This window comes from Moschus berezovskii, chromosome 9 (assembly GCF_049115385.1).
Source record: "Moschus berezovskii isolate FMDL1 chromosome 9, NW_MosBer_1.0, whole genome shotgun sequence".
NCBI classification, from domain to species: domain Eukaryota; kingdom Metazoa; phylum Chordata; class Mammalia; order Artiodactyla; family Moschidae; genus Moschus; species Moschus berezovskii.
The window spans coordinates 86,850,692-86,866,859 of NC_142468.1; the positions used below are offsets into that span (position 1 = coordinate 86,850,692).

Below are 16,168 nucleotides of genomic sequence, written 5' to 3' on the forward strand. Positions count from 1 at the left end.
AAGATCCCAGACTTTCTCTTTGGAGAGTAGATATCCAAAACGCATTCACAGACCTTTTTTTTTTTTGGTTACGCTGCACACCTTTGGGAATCTTAGCTCCCTGACCAAGGATTGAATCTGGGCCCTTAGCAGTGAAAGCTTGGAGTCCCAACCACTGTACTGCCAGAGAATTCCTGAAGACCATTTTAATAACTGGCAGAACTTGGTCATTATAAGAGGTACAAATATAATGCTGTAGAGCTTTAAAAGAAAGAAATCTTACATGATTATCGAAGTGGACGTCATGTTATGGTATTGGGAAAGACTTCACAAAAAGTAGCATTTTGAGATTGTCTTCAAAAGTTAAGATTTCTTTAGGCAGATGTAGATGAAGAAAACACTAAATTATAAATGGACTAAATGTTCCAGTTAAGAAAATGATTGTCAGGCTGGGAACAATAACCAAACCCAATTGTAAGATATTTAGAAATGCATCTTCAAGGCTTTAGAAACTCTCAAAGTAAATGAAGGAAAAATACTATATCATGCAAATAATAACCAAAAGAAAGCTGGTGTGACTATATTACTTTATCAATATAGATTTAAAAGCAAAAAACCTTTGGGTCATCTTTTTTCTATCATAACCAATCCATTAATGAGTCCTTCAGGTTCTATTTCCTTGGTAGCTCAACTGGTAAAGAATCCACCTGCAATGCAGGAGACCCCGGTTCAATTCCTGGGTCAGGAAGATCCGCTGGACAAGGGATAGGCTATCCACTCCCATATTTTTAGGCTTCCCTTGTGGCTCAGCTGGTAGAGAATCTGCCTGCAATGAGAGAGACCTGAGTTCAATCCCTGTGTTGGGAAGATCCCCTAGAGAAGGGAAAGGCTGCCCATTCCAGTATTCTGGGCTGGAGAACCCCCATGGACTGTACAGTCCATAGGTTTGCAAAGAGTCGGACACGACTGAGAGACTTTCACTCAGGTTCTATCAAAACCATGCATACTTGACCACTTCCGGTATCTTCATTTCCAGTATCTTGTCCAAACATCCTCACTTCTCTGGGAAACCACAACAGCTGCCTATTTGGCCTTTCTCCTTTCACTTTTGTCTCACCAAACCCTTCTCCACTTGTAAGCAGATGTATCAGATCTCAGAAGGGCTTCCCATTACAGCTGTGTTAAAATCGAAACTCCTCTTTGGATACTGACTTCCTGTTTTCTCACTTCTGTTCCTCCACCTTCCTCAGTTGGTCCCTGACACTTGCTAGTTGTCTTTTTGTTACTTGAACCTGGTAGATGTGTATTTCCATAAGGCCTTTGCAGGTAGTTCCCCCTCATCTCTTCCACTTATTTATTTATTTGCATGCATCACTCCGTTACTTCAGTTCTTTGTTCACATGTTACCTCCTCAGAGAGGCCTTCTTTGATGAAGGTAAGCCTTCTTACCTAAAATGTCTTGTCATACACTATCCCCATAGTAAGTTTTTTTTTCCTTCATAGTACTTAACATTACATATTATTTAGCTTTTAAATGGTCTATCTCTGCTTTTAGAATATGAGTTCTAAAGAGAAAGATTTTAATTTGGACCCTAACTGTGCTCCCAATGAAGAGAATAGTGACTAACATGATAGGTGTTCAAATGTGTTTTGAGTGAATGTAGGGACAAATCTGTTATCATGCTATCATACTATCTGACTTTTAATTCTGGTTCTCTGTTCCTCATATTTTTTCTGGGTATCAGTTCTCTTTTAGCAGCTGTTTGAAAAATAAAACAAATGTAGCTTTTCCACTTGTCACTGTCCTTCCTCAAACTCCATTAAAGTTAACCTGAAAACAAAAACCAAAAACAAACAAAAAAATCCATTAAAAAAAATGCAAATTTAACAAAATCCGAAACAAAATACTAACTGTTCTTCCAACCTTAGTTTTGGTGAGTTATGTTGCAGGCAACCCACTTGCCCTGTCTGACAGTCTCTTCATTCTCTCTCTTTCCTTCCCCTCTATGTCCTGTGCTGCATATTATACACTCAGTCTTCTTGGTTTTACTTTCTGTATTTGTGAAAAGTCTCCTGAATCTCTTCTGTCCTTTTCTGCTTTACTTCAGGCCCCCGTCATCCTTGACCTGTGAAAGTGAAAGTGTTAGTCGCGCAGTGGTGTCCCACTCCTTGCAACCCTGTGGACTGTAGCCTGCCAGGCTCCTCTGTCCATGGGATTCTCCAGACATGAATACTGGGGTGGGTTGCCATGCCCTCCTCAAGGGATCTTCCTGACCCAGGGATCCAACCCAGTCTCCCACATTTCAGGTGGATTCTTTACTGTCTGAGCCACCAGGGAAGCCCTTCTTGACTTGTGGTTGTGGTGGTTTAGTCTCTAAGTTGTATCTGACTCTTGCAACCCCATGCACTGTAGCCTGCCGGGCTCCTCTGTGGAATTCTCCAGGCAAGAATACTGGAGTGGGTTGCCATTTCCTTCTCCAGAGGATCTTCCTGACTCAGGAATCGAACCCAGGTCTCCTGCATTGCAGGCAGATTCTTTACCGACTGAGCTGCGAGGGAAGCTTTGACCTGTACTGATGTGATATTCTGTCAGCTGGCTTCCTTTCCTTTGTGCTCTCATGCCGTTCATTTCCTCTGCATGTTGCTGCCAGGATCGTCCTCATATTTTTCACATTGTACCTATCAAGAGTGTTGTGGCTGCTTTGAAATCATCAGGGACTCAGACTTGTTCTTTCTGTTGCACCATCCTTAGCAAGGGTTTCTCCTTTAAGGATGCCTTATGGCCCATGATGACTGCTGGTGCCTGCCTGTCTCGTTAGTTTTTTTCCTTTGTCAGCAAGCAGTGGGAAGAGCATGAGTATCAGACAACCCCCCTTTAAGACCCTTCTAGGAATTCCAAGCCTGTGACTTCTCCTAACATTATTTAGCTATTCTTAGCCGTTGGGGGAGTCTGGAAAAGTCTTTTAATGGGGGTACTTGCTATTAGTGACAGTCTGTTAGTGAAGCAAAAAGAGTGGGATGGATTTGGGGAGGGGAACCAGCAATATCTGTCATTCCTGTGTTCCAGCTACTGAGATACTTCCATGGTTCCAACTTACCATTCACTTCTCTGTTTCCTGGCTTTTGCCCATGATTTTTTTTGTCTTGCCTTTATTGTTTGCTTCCCTTTCTACGTCATCACCTCCTACTTCCTTCATAAGATTGAATTGAATTATGTATGATTAAATATAACTCTTTGGTATAGGAACCTTTCTCTGGGTCACCTCAAGCACTTGAATAAGTGAGCAGTTATAGTGTACAAATAAGAGAAAAAGTAAAATAAGAGATGTGCTGTGGAGATACACTGCAATGTTTCCCTAACCCAAGAAACTCTGCCATTTGCTCTATACTCTTAAGCATTAAATATAATCTTTTAAAGGTTAATTGTATCACAGAAGAAACATCGAGATACTGTGGAAGTGAAAAGGATTTGATGAAAGCATATTTATTCAGGTAAACTAGTTTTTTTTCCACTGGGATGGATAAATATAAAGCTATACCTCTAAAATATTCAAGTATACAAAATGTCACGAAGCCAGAAGGAAGCTCTGTGTAGTGGGGATCATATGAAGCTTAGCAAAAAAGTCTAAGTAATGGATTTGTTACCTCCACTTTGGCTTCCTAATCTGTAGGTTGAGAAGAATGATACTTAACTGTCAGGGTTGTTTTGGATATTATATGAGAATCTTATATGAGCTTTGACTGCAAATGCCTGGTAAGTAAGCACTTAGCATATTTAATATTCTAAGTAGATAAGTCAGGTCAGGTGTGAAATAAATGTCTTACTACTTTAATTTTGAGGGATCTACAGATTTCCAGGTTATAGATTTCTCTATACTGGGGTCTGCTAATCTGAGTCAACAAACTCTTGGGATTTGGCCTAGGAAGTAGGGAGAGGTCCTTTCTCCTCCGGGACCTACTGCTAAGGACCCTTCTTTGTCTCTTCTGCTTGTCTCCTTCCCATCCCATTTGGGGCATCTGTGTATGCTGTGAGACAGGGAGGCTGGGAGGAAGCCTTGCTGGGACTCAGGTTTTTTCCCAGTCTTTTTGCTAACTGCAGAGCCTAAGCTTTTCAAGGTCAGTATTTGAGTATTTGTGCTCTGATCGGTGCATCGGATAGTGGATAAGACACAGGTTCTAATATCACCAAACTTCCAGTCAGTATGTTACAGCCACAAATGAACTGAATGCTAAGGAAATCTTTCTGTGCTGCTTTACAGGGGCAACATACCGCTGAGAGAATTCCCAACGGATACCTTGTTTGACGTGGATGCTATCGTTGCTCACGTTCTCTTGTAAGTTCAGGGGGCACTTGTTCACTTACTCATTTGTTATTTATCTATTGATTTCATTTTAGCCAATCGCAATCCATTGTAATACTTTAGGGCCTTAACATTATATTTGTAAGCATCAGTTTTATACATATTGCTTGTCTGTTTTCCCACGTAGTGAAGTGAAAGTTGCTCAGTCTTTTCTGACTCTTTGCAACCCCATGGACTAAACAGTCCATGGAATTCTCCAGGCTAGGATACTGAAGCCTTTCCCTTCTCCAGAGGATCTTCCCAACCCAGGGATCAAGCCCAGGACTCCCTCACTGCAGGCAGATTCTTTATCAGCTGAGCCACAAGGGAAGCCTGTTTTCCTGTGTAGGGTATCTATAATTTCTTGAATGGCAAAGTATACAGAAACATGGAAATATTCTGCATAAAAGTAGGAAATGGTACAACATGGCTACATGGGTCATACTATTGCTCTTGCCTTTGATTCTGTCTCTGGAGTGAGGATTTTACCAGGTCAGAAGCTCATCTTTGCTGTTCCCACTAGGGTTTTTGAAGTGTCTAGCCTCCTTTTTACCCCTGCCTGATTTTTTTCTGGAGTCTGTAGCTCTGTGCCTGCTCAGTAAGTACAGAAACATTTCAGATATAATCAGCACATATTGAATGTTTATTGAGGGAGTGAATCTAATTTAATTCTCCTAGCATGGAATCATTTGGAGAAGGCAATGGCACCCCACTCGAGTACTCTTGCCTGGAGAATCCCAGGGACGGCGGAGCCTGGTGCGCTGCCATCTATGGAGTTGCACAGAGTCGGACACGACTGAAGCGACTTAGCAGCAGCAGCAGCATGGAATTATTAGGCCTGGGATTCAGACTCACCTGGAGTCCATTCCTTCTCATATGAAGCAGTAATATCTTTGGTGACAGAGCTAACAGCTACGACTTTTCAGGACATGACTTTGCATGGACTTTTTCAATTTAACGTTTACTGTGGTTCTTTTGCCACTGAGACCTTTTCTGACATTGAGTATCTTGTTTTCTGTGTGGCTCCCATCTTCCTTCTCTTCTACCTGATTCTCACAAAAATGAGACTTTGGGTGAAAATTAGTGTTAGTCGTTCAGTCATGTCTGACTTTTTGTGACCCTGTGGACTGTAGCCCACCAAGCTCTGCTGTCCATGGGATTTTCCAGGCAAGAATACTGGAGTGGGTTGCCATTGCCTTCTCCAGGAGATCTTCCCAACCCAGGAATCGAATTCACATCTCCTGTGTCTCCTGCACTGCAAGCAGATTCTTTACCTGCTGAGCCATCAGGGAAGCCCTGGACGAAAGTTAAGTTACAGGACATTCTCAACTTCAAAGGTGAAAAGTTGTGGTTATCACATGTTCCAGTACTAATATTAGTGAATAGCCTTTAGAAATCTCTGCTAACCGTGAACCCTGAGGCCTGTGGCCTGAACAGCCAGTTGTAAGAGATAAGAGATGGTCTTTTGAAGAAGGAATTCCAAAGAGCTCCTGGGCTGTCCCAGGATAAAGAAGGGATGGCTATCTTGATAGTGGGGGTGATAAAAAGCTTAGCAGAAAATTCAAGTCATAGATATATTAGTTCTCAAGAAGCTTACTCATTTATGCTCTTTTTACAGTGGACACCCAATAACTATCTTTGACCCAGAAATAAGGGTGAAGAATCAGAGAAAGGTTCTTTAAGGGATGGGGGAGGGGATACTAAGGTTGTCTTTGACAAGTTTGACAGCAAATTCTGGAGCAGCAGGTTCACGCTAGCTCCAAGACAAAGGTGGTTTTGAAACTATTGGGTAGTAGATGTGGAGAGGCTGCCCAAGCTTGAGACCCCATTACCTGAACTGGGTAGCCTATGGGGCTTATGTCATTTAATCCTGCTGTGGTGTCCTGTTCCTTTACTGTACAAAGGCTGATTTATGGAACACTAATACCACAAATAGAGTATTCCCTGGGGTCCTGCTATGTGCCAGATACTTGTAAGGCATTGGAGATGCAAAACAGAATAAGATACAGTTCTGTCCTCTAAGAATTCAGCATTTTGTTGCAAAGACAGATATATAAACAGAAAATATTATATAGTAAGTGAAATAGAGCTTCGTAAGGGCTTAAACATCAACAGTGTAGAGAATATTTCCTTGGGTCTAGAATGCATATTGGTAAGAAGCCTTCCTGAAGGAAGGTAGCATTTGGGGTGGGTCTTAAAGGATAAACAGGGGTTTGCTCAGTGAAGAAATGAAAGGTGGAAGGTGGAAGAAGCAGAGGGAACTATGAACCCAGTCAGGGATGTCAAGATAGTTTGGAAAGGGTAGTTTTTACTGGCGTTTCAAATGTATGTAAAGCAGGAGGTGGGAGCAGAGAAGTTGGCATGGGGTCAGTGGAGGAGATCTTTGTTTACCATGAGAAGGAGTTGAGGCTTTGGGGTAGCCAGTGAAGGGTGAGGAGGCCAGCTCTGGGCCACAATCCTTGTGGGATCTTCCAGGCCCAACCACAGGCAGCTACAGGCTTTGTCCGTCAGGCGTCATAGAGGGAAGGAACCCATTCACATCAGAGATAGGAGCCAGCTCTTTGGGGCTCCTTGGAATGAGATGACTCCTGCGCCCAGTGGCTCTGGCCTGGAGCTGTTCTGTGGTTGGGGAAGAGAATGGAGTTGTGGAGTTGGTGTCTCTCCTCCCCTTTTGCCTCTTGCACTGTCGCAGTGAGTAAATAAAGGCTTGGTTATGACTTTTACTTTGACTCTTTGTCCTAATTGACTGTTCAGCAGAAGGTTGTAGTCAGTAAGAGATGTGATCAGATTAGCACTTAAGAGCTCTCTCTGGTGGGTGAGAGACAAGCCCATGGGATCCACACACATGTAGACACCATTGTGTGGCCATTGTAGAACCTAGGGAAATAAAAATAGCAAAGAGGAAGTTTCTTTTTAATGGTGAGGAGGTGAAAGTTTTAAGAAATACTTGGTTGTTTGATTGTGTTGGGTCTTTGTTATGTCCCGTGGGATCTTTTGTTGGGGTGCACAGACTTTCTAGTTATGGAACAGAGGCTCCAGAGTATGCAGGCTCAGTAATTGAGGCGCATGGGCTTAGTTGCCCCGCAGACTATGGGACTGTTAGTTCCCCAATCAGGGATCGAATCCATGTCCTCTGCATTGCGAGGCGGATTCTTAACCACCAGGCCACCAGGGAAGCCCTCTGCTGCTGCTGCTGCTAAGTCGCTTCAGTCGTGTCCGACTCTGTGCAACCCCATAGATGGCAGCCCATCAGGCTCTGCCATCCCTGGGATTCTCCAGGCAAGAACACTGGAGTGGGTTGCCATTTCCTTCTGCAATGCATGAAAGTGAAAAGTGAAAGTGAAGTCGCTCAGTCGTGTCCAACTCTTCGCGACCCCATGGACTGCAGCCTACCAGACTCCTCCGCCATGGGATTTTCCAGGCAAGAAGACTGGAATGGGTTGCCATTGCACTCTCAGGAAACCTCTCTAAGAGGTGAAATTAACTGAACTTGGTAGAAATTAATTTGAATAATCCCTGATCTCTTTTTTTCCTTCCTTCCCTCCTCACTCTACCCCAAATCTGATCTGATCACCATCTGAGATAGGCAAAAGAAGAAGGGCAAGTTTACAGGAAAAAATGATCCTCGTTTAATGTCAGATGCTCATCTTATCTGAGTCTCAAGCAGGCAGTTGTAGGAATTTGCATTCCTGAGGAGCGTTGTCAACATGTAGGTCATCTCGGGAGCATTCTAGTACAAACTGGGCAGAAAAAAGAAATATCAGAAAAGTAGAATTCCAAAGAGGCAATGTCCTCATTTTTGTTTAAAATATAAGAAAAATGATGTGGAATACAGTATTTTACAAAAATTTTCAGTGATGATATTCAGAATCTTGAAGAACCGTGCTAAATAAACAGTATGCCATATCAGAGCTGTACTTTTTTTTTCCTCCACAAGGAAAGAGAATGCCTCTTAAGCCATCATCTTACTTCTTTGTGCTAAAAACATCAGTTTGAAATACCCAATTCCTGGCACGCAGTTCCTTTCTTGCACTCTTTTCAGTTGCTTACTGTTCATAGAAATGAAACTGAACTTGTTGCTGGATATTTTTTGCACATTTTTCTATCACATTTTGAACTTTCATTCTTATTAATTTCAAAGTACCTTCTGTATATAAAGGAGATAGAAACTACATTTTCCTGTCATTTATCTTTTGAATTTCCCTATTTTTTTTTTTAATATTATCAGGTCAAATTTATCTTTTCTCTTTTGACTTCTGGATTTTAAGTCGTACCCAGGTCTCCCTTTTGCTTTTGTTACAAAGGAATTCATTTAAAAGCTTAACAGATTATTTTTTAGAGCAGTTTTAGGATTACAGAAAATTGAACAGACAGTACAGAGAATTCCTCATTTCTCCTCTGTGCTCAGTTTCCTCTGTTACCATATTACATTGCTGTGGTACCTTTGTTACAGTTGATGAATTGGTATTGACACATTATTATTAACCAAAGTGCATACTTTTTATTAGGATTCACTGTTTGTTGTATAGTTCTATGAGTTTTGACAAATGTATAATGACATGTATCCATCGTTATTTATCAAACAGTAAGTTTCACAGCCCTAAAAAATCCCCTGTACTCTCCTTAGTTATCCTTCTCTGCCACTCCCCAACCTCTGATCGTTTTACTGTATAGTTTTGACTTTTTGAGGGTCATTTAGATGGAACTGTAACCCAGAAAAAGGGCTCATGTGTCAGAGTTTCACAGAAAGCCAAGCTCTGACAGTGACTGCAGCAAAGTAAGGATTTATTGCAGGCCGCTGAGCAAGTGAGTGGGAGACAAACCTCAGGTCCACTCCAATGTGTTCTCTGAGTTAGGAGCTGAGGGAGAAGAACAGAGAAGCTGGGGTTATTCATTGTCTAGTGACATTTCTGTGACATTTCTTAGTTGTAGTTTCAGAAGTCAGTATACCTACAGTTTGCTAACATCTGGTTGGGTGGACCATGACCCCAGGGAGGGGAGGTCTGATAGCTCATCCTGCCCTGGAGAAAAAACCTGAGTCTGTATGTTAATGATAAGTTATCCATGGCATCAATTTTAGTATGTTAACAATGTTGTAGACAACAGCAGCTTTAGTCACCTGACTCTGTTGATTATTTTTCAGTTAGCACAGGGTTGAGGTCAGAGGGGACAAGAAAGGGAATACAGTTTTGGATATAGAAGTTAATCATAAAGTTGTCAGGGGGACTTGATTTTAGAGGGGGCTCAGCTTCAGAATCATACAGCATTTACCCTTTTCACATTGGCTGCTGCATATAATTAGCAGTATGTTTAAGATTCCTGCATGTCTTTTCATGGCTTGGTAGCTCATTTCTTTTTTATTGCTGAGTAATATTCCATTGTATGGATATATCACTGTTTATTTCTTCACCTGTTGAAGGACATCTTGCTTGCTTCCAAGTTGTGGCAGTTATCATTAAAGTTGCTATAAAGCTCGTGTGTAGGTTTTCTCTATTGATGTGGTTTTTCAACTCATTTGGGTAAAATCTTTGGGGTGTGATTTCTCTATCATATTTTAAGACCGATTTGGTTTGTAAAAAACTGCCAAACCATCTCAAAACTGTATCATGTCACATTACCACCTACATTGAATGAGTTCCTGTTGCTACATATCCCCACCAACATTTGGTATTGCTAATTTTCGTCTTTCTTTTTTTTAACTGTAGCTATTCTATTAGGTGTGTAGTGATATCTTATTTTAATTTACAACTTCCTAAGGACATATGATATTGAATATCTTTTAATATGCTTATTTGACATCTGTATATTTTCTTTGGTGGGGGTGTCTGCTCAGATCTTTTGCCCATATTGTAAATTATTTTTCTCATTGTTAAGTTTAAGAGTTCTTTTATATATTTTGGATGCAAGTCCTTTATCAGATATATATCTGTTTTGCAAATATTTTCTCCCAGTCTGTGGTTTGTTTATTCTCTTAACAGTGTCTTTTGTAGAGCAGAAATTTTTAATAATAATGAAATCCAACATTACAATTTTTTTTTCATGGATCACGCTTTAGGTTGTATCTAAAAATTCATTGCCAAATCCAAGGTCACCAAGATTTTCTTCTATGTCTTACATTTAGGTCTCTGCTCCATTTCGAGTTACTTTTTGTGAAAGGTGTATAGTCAGTGTCTAGGTGCACTTACTGGCGTGGATGTCCAGTTGCTTTAGCACCCGTTTTTGAAAAGTCTAGCCTTTCTCCATTAAATTGCTTTTGCTCCTTGTCAAAGATCAGATTCTATTTATGTGGGTGTATTTCTTCTCTTAATGTCTTAATGGTTCATTTTTACATTTAAATCTTTGCTTTGTTTGGAATTTAACTAGGTGAATGGTATGGGCAATGAATTTAGCTATATAGTAATCTGGTGGTTAAATAGTTATCCCAACAGAACTGAGATTAACCTCAGTTTTCAAGATGCCGTTTTTTATACTTAACGCTCATATATATTTGGACCTACTTTGGACTTTCTGTTTCATTAATTCTATCTTTTTTTTTTCCTTTTTTTTTTTACTGTTACTTTAATTACTGAGGCTTTATAATATACTGTCTGAAAGATCCTGGACACGACTGAGCGACTAAGCACAGCACATCTGAAAGATCCAGGTCTCTTCATATTTCTTTTTCTAGAATCATATTTTTATTCTATTTACATGTGACATTTAAAATTGGATTGTCCAGTTTCTTCTCCTTGACTAAATCCTACTGACATTAAATTTATAAGTTATTTTAGGGATATTTGGCATCTTTGAATGAATCTTCCCATTCCAGAACCAGATGTGTTTCCATTTATTCAAGTTTTGTATCCTCTAGTAGTGTTATAATTTTTTCTTTGTATATGCTTGGACAGTGAAATTTATTACTAGGCATTTTATGTCTTATATAGGAGCTGGCATATCTACTTTTTCCTTCTAGAGATAGAGCACTTATCTTTTTCTCTGGAATTTAAGTGAATTGCTGGGGGTGGGAGATAAAGGTTTCTATCCCTAAATACAAGAGTGTAGCTCCAGGGAAGATAAGAAAGATTTTATTACCTTTGAATGGAAGCAGATGGCTCCAGAGAAAAGAAGACAAGATTAAGAGGAGACATTTTCCATCTTAGTGTCCTGTCAGTTTTCATCTTCAGGAGAGCTGGACTGTACAGGACCACTGAGAAATCTAGGAGAAATAGTCTTCTAACAGAGGCATATATAATATATATTTATGGCATGTATGCATTTCAGTTCAGTTCAGTCGCTCAGTCGTGTCCGACTCTTTGAGACCCCATGGACTGCAGCATGCCAGGCTTCCCTGTCCTTCACCAACTCCTGGAGCTTGCTCAAACTCATGTCCATTGAGTTGGTGATGCCATCCAGCCGTCTCATCCTCTGTCGTCCCCTTCTCCTCCTGCCTTCAATCTTGCCCAGCATTAGGGTCTTTTCTACTGAGTCAGTTCTTTGCATCAGGTAGCCAAAGTATTGGAGTTTCAGCTTCAGCATCAGTCCTTCCAATGAATATTCAGGACTGATTTCCTTTAGGATTGACTGGTTGGATCTCCTTGCAGTCCAAGGGACTATCAAGAGTCTTCAATACCACAGTTCATAAGCATCAATTCTTTGGAACTCAGTTTTCTTTATAGTCCAGCTCTCACATCCATACATGACTACTGGAAAAGCCATAGCTTTGACTAGATGGACCTTTGTTGGCAAGGTAATGTCTCTGCTTTTTAATATGCTGTCTAGGTTGGTCATAGCTTTTCTTCCAAGGAGCAAGCATCTTTTGATTTCATGGCTGCGGTCACCATCTGCAGTGATTTTGGAGCCTAAGAAAATAAAGTCTGTCACTGTTTCCATTGTTTCCCCATCTATTTGCCTTGAAGTAGTAGGACCGGATGCCATTATCTTCATTTTTTGCATGTTGAGTTTTAAGCTAGCTTTTCCCTCTCCTCTTTCACTTTGATCAAGAGGCTTTTCAGTTCTTGTATGCATTTAGTATAAATATTTCAAAGTTTCACAAGAAACTGATGATTGGTTTATGGAAATAGAATGGGAAAGCCAGGATGGGAAGAAAGAATTGGAGGTAGACTTTTCACTCTTCAACTTTTCCGATACTTTTCGAGTCCTACAAAAGTGTTAAAATGTGCAAAATAAATAAAATTTAAAATAGAGGTAAGATTATTGATTTAGAGTCTAAAAATTCTTAGCTCTATTTTCTAAAATATACATAGTCAAAAAGTTTGGTAACTGTAAGGAAGATTTCACTTCCCAGCTTTAAGATGGCATTAAGAAAGGTAATATTTAGAAAAAGATAATATTTAGTGTTATTTCACTAAGTAACAATTAATCTTTATTTGTTGATTGAGAAAACCTTATGTAACACTCCTGAGGCAAATCAGATAGAGATATACGAGGCACTGTAATCTCAAAGGTGGGCTTCCCTGGTGGCTCAGATGGTAAAGAGTCTAAATGCTAATGAAGGCTATTTCCCCCACTAGTCATTGTTGACATCTGGAAATCATCAAATGATCCAAAAAGGAAAGATTGTCTAGTGCTGTAAAGAAACACTTAAATCTCATTAACTCTTTATTAAGATGTGTAATTGATATTCTTGTGGCAATATTTAGTCAAATGGAAGGTTTCTTTCCCCTTAAGGTGAATATACTACTGACAGTAATAACTACAAATATTATGGGAATTATTTTCAACGATCATAATTTCTGCTAACATTTTATTTTTAACACATTACTGCAGAGCCTGGGTACTGTGACTTTAGGTGATGTTGCTATAGAGCCTCTGGGGAAAGATCCTACAGGAGGTGTCTTCCTCTCAAACTCCTGAGCTGTGCCAAGGCTGGTCCCTTCCTGATAGGTTTTGAGCTATTGTTAAATCCTTTATCTCTATCAGATTTGTTCCTCTCCAGTATTGTCACCTGGGTTCCTATTTGATAGTGACATACTGGGAGAAATTGTGATAAAATAATTACTTGTCCTAGATTTGAATTCCTCCCAGCTCTTTGTTAATTTGGTAGTGACTAATATTGTAAACACACATCCACCTCTGGCACCACAAGCATCCTGTTTTGGTAGTAATGGTTGTATCCCCAGAGTGTGCCCTCTTATACACAGTCCTTCTACCAGAGCATGGCATCATGCATGACATGTGTTATGTGTTCAGAAAACATCGGATTGGTGGAAGAATGAATTGGGAAGCTTCACTTTTTGGTTGTTAAAAATTGGAGGAGCAGAAATCTTATGGTATAAGCCTGTACGATTATTTCTGGTGATAAGAATTTTTTAAGTGGTAAGCTCGTAGGAGAATGTACATATGACAAAAAGACCAAGACTGATGCTTTGGAGAAAGATCCTACTGGAAGTATCTTCCTGTAAAACTCCTGAACCATGCTGGTCCCTTCCTGATGTTTTTGAACTTTATTACTTGTTCTCTCAATTCACATTTCACTGGCTTCAGTTTGTTTTTTTAATTGTATTATTTAGAAAATGCTTTATGAAGTATTTGGGATACTTCATTTTATATATGGATCTGCCTTGAGTAATATACAGTTATCCCTCAGTATTTGAGGGGGACTGGTTTCAGCACCCCCTAACCCCCTTCCCTTTCTGACCCCCTCTCCCCCATACCAGCATCCTCGATACTCAAGTCCCTTACATATTAGCATGTAACCTATGCACACCTTCCTGTAAACTTTAAATCATCTCTAGATCACTTAGCCTAATACAGTGTGAATGCTGTGTAAATAGGTGTCATATATAAATAGTGGCAAATTCAAGTTTTACTTTTTAGAACTTTCTGGAATTATTTTTTTGGAATACTTCCCATTTACAGTTGGCTGAATCTGTGAATGCAGAACCCACTGGCCAACTGTAATTAATTTAGATAAAGTAACTTGTCTGTCTGTCTTCCTGTGCTTTTGCTCTCTTTTCCCTCCTCCCTCTTTTTCTTCATTTTGCCCTAGGGGTTTTGGTAAAAGGCAAAGTAGAAGGTAACAGTTCCTTTTTATTGGATTTTTTAGAATTTGAATAGTGACAGAACATAATAAAAAGTGGGTTTTTTTCTGAAAAAAAGGCTGAGCAACCTGCTGCTCTAAAAGCAGGGTAGAGTAGACTCCTGAGTTCCCCCCCACCCTTTTTTTCCTGACACCCACTGGTTTCTTGACCATATAGTTTATGTGCCTAGTGGTTGTATTAGGAGAGTCTCAGGAAGAGTATGCCAAGGGAAAGGAAGGCCTTTCTGGGACAGGAAGAGCCCCCAGGTCAGAGCAGGCTCATGGTGATTTATCACGTCTTTGGAGCAGGAAAATCCTAAGACAGATTTTTCCTTTAACCCATTTCTCCTCCTTGGAACTGGAAGTAAAGGAGCACCAGCTCGTGGAATGGATCCTAGAGATCCCTGCTTCTGCTGCTGCTAAATCACTTCAGTCGTGTCCGACTCTGTGCGACCCCATAGACAGCAGCCCACCAGGCTCCCCCGTCCCTGGGATTCTCCAGGCAAGAACACTGGAGTGAGTTGCCATTTCCTTCTCCAGGTGTCCCTATATTCTGGAAATTAACATTTAAAAATATATTAAAGTCGGGAAGCCATTGGGAATAACCCCAGAGATCATGAGGTCAGGAATGTCATTAGTTTTGGTTGTTATTACCTCGTGGACCGCTCGCTTGCTCAGTCACTCAGTCGTGTCTGACTCTTTGTGACTTGGTGGACCGCAGCACACCAGGCCTCCCTGTCCATCACCAACTCGCAGAGCTCACTCAAACTCTTGTCCATAGAGCTGGTGATGCCATCCAACCATCTCATCCTCTATCCTCCCCTTCTCCTCCTCTTTCCTCGTGGATAATGACTCTTTAATAATAATAAGCTTTGGGACTTTAGACAAGATGACCTCTTTAAGTCCCATGACCTTTTCTACATAATGGAGTTCATGATAGTACTGATCTCAGATGGTTGCCATGAAAAGCAAGCAAGACTAAGAGTGTGCCTGGGTGTTCTTAGTAATAAACCCCCAAATCTGGGTCTGACTGGCTTAAGCAGAAAAGAATTTGGAGAGGATATAGGGAATCAGTCTCACTAGAAGGGTTGGAGAGCTGGACTCAGACTTATGTGGCTCTGAATTAGTTATAGTCGTGACGCAGAGCTAGTCTCAGGAGGACTGCTGCATCTCTGCTGGCCATCAAATGCCACAGCTTGCATTGCTGGCACTGTGGCTGTCATTAGCAGTGTTGTCATTCCTGCCTTTGAAGCTGACTTTTGCTGCTACTGCTTCTGGAAATAATTCTGCACTGTCCCTGATTCTGTACATCACTGGCTCCCAGTTTAGGATGTCAGACAAGTGATTCTGGGCCATATAGCCTAGCAGCAGGGAACCTGGAAAGGCAAATTTACAAAATGATCAGCTTGTATGAGGGGACTTGAACTTTGCTCACCATGAAGACTTAGAAAACTGGGAATTTCCGAGACAAGAGAGTCAGTCAGTCCCAAACTGATACATTGCCACTACTTATGATATACTTAGTACTATGCCTGACTTGTGCGAAGTGTCTCCCCAGACACTGGCTTTTATTAATTTATACTTGCCAGTCTTTGAGGAAAAGGTTAGATTTCTACTCCTAGGTTTGATTTTTGAAGCAAAAAAAAAAAAAAAAAATGCTACTAGAGCAGTAAAGGTAAATGGATGGCTGTAATTCCCAAGCAGAGAATTTACATGGCAGTCCGATTACATTCACTAGATGGTGCCTCCCAGTGATTCTGAAGTAACTCGAGGGTAATTCTGGTCTTGCTAGCCAAAATGTATAAGCAGCCAGTAACCCAGATTGCCACTG

At 40.7% G+C, this 16,168-nt stretch overlaps 2 protein-coding genes across 2 annotated transcripts in view; one reads left to right on the top strand and one right to left on the bottom strand.

Moving 5' to 3' along the window:
* The window catches only part of TXNDC16 (thioredoxin domain containing 16), a 92,943-nt gene that overhangs the window by 14,746 nt on the left and 62,029 nt on the right, over nucleotides 1-16,168 (top strand). Inside the window, exons 6-7 of the mRNA XM_088839908.1 lie at nucleotides 3,398-3,471; nucleotides 4,239-4,313. Coding sequence (XP_088696034.1) covers nucleotides 3,398-3,471; nucleotides 4,239-4,313 — 149 coding nt within the window. The remainder of the gene's footprint in view (nucleotides 1-3,397; nucleotides 3,472-4,238; nucleotides 4,314-16,168) is intronic.
* The window catches only part of PTGER2 (prostaglandin E receptor 2), a 207,320-nt gene continuing 203,499 nt past the window's right edge, over nucleotides 12,348-16,168 (bottom strand). The window contains exon 2 of the mRNA XM_088839910.1: nucleotides 12,348-12,456. Coding sequence (XP_088696036.1) covers nucleotides 12,424-12,456 — 33 coding nt within the window. The 3' untranslated portion in view covers nucleotides 12,348-12,423. The remainder of the gene's footprint in view (nucleotides 12,457-16,168) is intronic.